The sequence below is a fragment of the Priapulus caudatus genome, unplaced genomic scaffold, assembly GCF_000485595.1.
Source record: "Priapulus caudatus unplaced genomic scaffold, Priapulus_caudatus-5.0.1 Scaffold538, whole genome shotgun sequence".
NCBI classification, from domain to species: domain Eukaryota; kingdom Metazoa; phylum Priapulida; class Priapulimorpha; order Priapulimorphida; family Priapulidae; genus Priapulus; species Priapulus caudatus.
Window position 1 is genome coordinate 87,233 of NW_014577599.1, and position 2,233 is coordinate 89,465.

At 44.2% G+C, this 2,233-nt stretch overlaps 1 protein-coding gene across 4 annotated transcripts in view; it reads right to left on the reverse strand.

Annotated features, from left to right (window-relative positions):
* Positions 1-2,233, reverse strand: part of LOC106811429 — a 75,039-nt gene that overhangs the window by 17,420 nt on the left and 55,386 nt on the right. For all 4 annotated transcript variants that reach the window (XM_014815039.1, XM_014815040.1, XM_014815038.1 and 1 more), the window contains one exon: positions 1,877-2,005. In XM_014815039.1, coding sequence (XP_014670525.1) covers positions 1,877-2,005 — 129 coding nt within the window. The remainder of the gene's footprint in view (positions 1-1,876; positions 2,006-2,233) is intronic.

Genomic DNA, 2,233 nt, shown 5'->3' on the forward strand with positions numbered 1-2,233 from the left:
CCCCCCCTCCCTCCCTCCCTCTCTCTCTCTCTCTCCCTCCCTCCCCCCCCTCTCTCTCTCTCTCTCTTCTCTCTCTCTCTCTCTCTCTCTCTCTCCTATTCCTGTTCCTGTCTGTCTGTCTGTCTGTCTGTCTGTCTGTCTGTCTGTCTGTCTGTCTGTCTGTCTGTCTGTCTGTCTGTCTGTCTGTCTGTCTGTCTGTCTGTCTGTCCACCTCTCTTTTTCTAATGGCGTATTTGCGCTAGGCGAACACAAGCTTTATAACGCAGGTGGCGACTATATTGATCGGACCTGTGATACACACATAACCATGTCGACATAATGCATGCCATGCCGAAACGATTACTACGGCTTATGCAATCGCGGGAGAAGAAGTAATTTTACCACGTTGCGAAACGATTTTCATCACAAGACGCCGCAGACGCTCGTGAATACGCCCCAGCGATGTTTTCAGCACCGTAATTAAAGTACGGTAGCGACGGGAATGAATGGAAAGCGCTAACGAGCAACAGAACGCAGTCGGCAATTACATACAAACGCTATATATACAACCAGCGCAGGCCTATCGGCAGAAAACCGACGTCTTCGTCTCGACGAATCAAATAAAAAAGTGCTTCGATCAGCGCCATCTATATACTGCACACGTATTCAGTAATTTCCCCGCGCGAGCCTGGCATATATAAAGTGCATAATTATATATAATAACGTGCACGTACAGCCACAACTCGCAATTATATCAACCTGACTCTTCGGAGTCTTGTTAGCAATGGAATTGCAGCGGCGAAAGGGTTTGTATGTTAGAAGGGTATAGAATCTGTAGACGGACTGCACTAATTGGTCTCCGTCGCAGGGAGGCGCGAATATAACGTGTATCTAAACGAATCTCGTCACTAATTATGAACGGAAATTAAAAAATAAAATCACACAAGACGGTCTGATAACGTTATAGTGTAATAATAGTTGTAATGAGCCTCGACTATTAAGTTGATAATGCGTTAGGTTTACACCTACTAAGCAAACACGCTCGATACGAAAACAACGCCATATGGGAGAATATACTTATACGTATAATATTAATAATGCACATGTAATAGATCTTCCTAGAGGTAGTTAAAGAACATCAGTAAAGGATATACCTAGCTAATAACCTAAAAGTCAACATTTATTTGCCCTAACCCAAGATTTCTAAATGCTTATATATTGTAATGCAATAAAGCTGACCGATATAGTTACAATTTACATCACACCACTTGTTCTGCGATATTTCATTGCTTTCCTTCATACATTTTCCACCACGAAGAGGTAGTATCAAAGCTGACATTTTAGTCAATGTTAGCAATGTTTAGTCTGTACTCATCGAAATGATCTACTCACAGTATGGACAGGTGTTCTCGCAGTGAAATATCGCAGAGAAAATGGAATGTGCCCCGAAAATATTGAGGTCATTTTTATTTCGTTACAACTGATCAACACACAGTAAATGTCAGTAATTCCGAAATTATGCATTTTTCATCGAGTCACACTCCTTAATGCAATTGCTAATTACGAACATGGCAAAACTAATCCCTTACGCTTATGGGGGAGGGGAAGTTATTTTGATAATTTTAACTTTGAATAACCTCTTACTGGCATTGAAAGTTTTAGTAATAAGACCGTATTATACGAGAGAATAGCAACAGCAATCTTTCTCGCAAATCAATACTTGTGTCAAAGCTGCATGATCAAAGCTGTACCAAGCTCTAGATAGAAATACATCAAAGCTAAAATTCTTGAACTTGGATGTATTGTTGCATGTGCGGAATTACAAACCATGTCGTGAATATCACGTAATGCTTGCCGAATTTACACACAAACACTAACACACACAGGCAAGACCCACCTTAAACGTGTTGAGATTTCCGATGAACACACGGCAGCGCGGGTCACCCGAGCTAGTGTCCGTGCCTACGATGGGCGGCGGTCCGTCCGGAGCCGCACAGTTGAGAGGAGTGGGGCCGGGAAACATCTTCTGCAAAACAGTGAGGAAAAGCACACACTCATTAGGAAATCACGGTAAACATTCGCGCAGTAACAACGCTCATGGTCACGCACGCACGCACGCACGCACGCACGCACGCACGCACGCACGCACGCACGCACGCACGCACGCACACACGCACGCAGGCACACACGCACGCACGCACGCACGCACGCACGCACGCACGCACACACACACACACACACACACACATATATA